Source organism: Sesamum indicum, unplaced genomic scaffold (genome assembly GCF_000512975.1).
Source record: "Sesamum indicum cultivar Zhongzhi No. 13 unplaced genomic scaffold, S_indicum_v1.0 scaffold00216, whole genome shotgun sequence".
NCBI lineage: Eukaryota > Viridiplantae > Streptophyta > Magnoliopsida > Lamiales > Pedaliaceae > Sesamum > Sesamum indicum.
The window spans coordinates 30,999-32,997 of NW_011628110.1; the positions used below are offsets into that span (position 1 = coordinate 30,999).

General features: G+C 37.1%; 1 protein-coding gene across 2 annotated transcripts in view; it reads left to right on the plus strand.

Moving 5' to 3' along the window:
* Nucleotides 1-1,117, plus strand: part of LOC110011390 (dnaJ homolog subfamily C GRV2-like) — a 2,192-nt gene extending 1,075 nt beyond the window's left edge. For both annotated transcript variants that reach the window (XM_020691442.1, XM_020691443.1), the window contains 2 exons: nt 397-620; nt 723-1,117. In XM_020691442.1, the coding sequence (XP_020547101.1) occupies nt 397-620; nt 723-1,071 (573 nt within the window). In that variant the 3' untranslated portion in view covers nt 1,072-1,117. The remainder of the gene's footprint in view (nt 1-396; nt 621-722) is intronic.
* The last annotated feature ends 882 nt before the right edge of the window (nt 1,118-1,999 follow it).

Below are 1,999 nucleotides of genomic sequence, written 5' to 3' on the forward strand. Positions count from 1 at the left end.
TATATATATATATTTAATTCTTAGATATGATACTACCTCAATTTAAGGTGTGGACCAAGAAATAAATTTAAATAATATAAATTTAGTGGCTTTTGCGGAAGAGTGAAAATGTAAATCATAGGGCTTTCCTATGAGGTTTGGTCTACTTACATATGTTTCCATTTGGTTTTGTTGCCTCCATCTAATATTTCATTCTGCAATCAGTAAACTTCTTGGAATATGATCAGCAAAGTTTGTCAAAATTCCTAAGTTGAACCCTATGTATGAGGGTTTTTATGAGGCATGTCTTTGGCCGGAATGCAATCCTCTTTAATTGGTTGTATTTCTTCATATTTGAGTTCCATGTTTCATATTTTCTTTTTAGTGATCTACTGCTTTCTTATTCCTCTTCCTTAGGTGACCATGCAAGGATTGCAAGGTCCCCAGACTTGGAGGTTGTTGCTTCTCTTAAAGGGCCAGTGTATTCTATGTAGGCGATATGGGAATGTATTGATGCCATTCAAATATGCTGGATATCCTATGCTCTTAAGTGCCATTACAGTGGACAAGGATGATAACAATTTTCTTTCCTCTGATCGAGCACATCTTCTAGTTGCATCCTCGGAGCTTGTTTGGTTGACGTAAATTCATCATCTGCCTTTAATTTCCATATCATTCCTCTTTAGATAAGTACTTTGTGAATGTACTTTTGCTTATGCTATTTCCACATATTTAACTTTCAGGTGCGAGTCTTCACCATTCAATGGTGAAGAGCTTGTGAGAGATGGTGGAATACCTCTTCTTGCAACACTCCTTTCCCGTTGCATGTGTGTGGTCCAACCAACAACTCCTGCCACTGAACCGTACGCTACTATTGTTGCTAGCATAATGCGAACTTTTTCAGTTTTGAGTCAGTTTGAAAGTGCGAGAACTGAGATGCTCGAATTTTCAGGATTAGTTGATGACATTGTTCATTGCACTGAACTTGAGCTTGTTCCTGCTGCTATTGATGCTGCCCTGCAGACCATTGCTCACCTTTCTATCTCGTCTGAAATTCAAAATGCCCTTCTGAAGGCTGGTGTACTGTGGTAAGATAGATCATTATATTGTTATGATTATGCTTTCATCAGTTTTCTAGCATGAGATTCTAGTTTCTGGAAGTTTGCAGAACATTACTGTTTCTGTTATGGATTTCTTGACCGTCCTTTTATATTTATCGCTTAGCCTGGCTCCAGGTGACATATTGCTCAGTGACTTAGCTTCTATTCGTTCATTACTTTTCACTCTTTTGCCCATATAATTCTTCGTAGCTCATATATGGATATTGAATAATGAAATTACCCATATTGGTCTATTTATAATGCTCTTTGTGCTCGTGTAGTGTTGAAGATGCTTTCGGTGACTATTCTTTGAATGGCAGAATGTACTTTTTCTACATGAAGCTTTTTGAACAATATGAATTTTGAAGCCACTGCATCAGCTGGTACATGACTGTTACATCTTACAAAAACCACTCTGATGTTTCTCAAAAAACTGCCGTACCTTGATGTTATAGTAAAACCACTCTGATGTTTCTCAAAAAACTGCCGTACCTTGATGTTATAGTTTTCTCTTGTGGTCTGTTACTGGAATCGAGGTCCATTTACAAACTTGAGGGGTCATAGAGTTAATGTTTATTTGTTTGGTACCTTTTGTCGAGTCAATTTGCTTGCGAAGAGAGTCCAACTTTCGTTTTAAAATTGAACAAAATCTTGGAACTATTGTGTTGAAGGTACTTTATGGTGACTATTCTTTGAAAGACAAAATTTCATTATTCTACGGCACTGTGGAAGTTTATGGTTTATGAACATTGTGAACTTGAAGGCCTCTGGATCAGCTGCCATGTGCCTGTTATATCTTAAAAACCACTCCACTGTTGCAAACTGCTTTATGGTCTTTCTCAGGTGGATTATTTTGTTTGAATCCAGGTCCATTTTAGAAACTTGTGGTTTTATAGGGTCACTTTTTGTTTGTTCAGGTA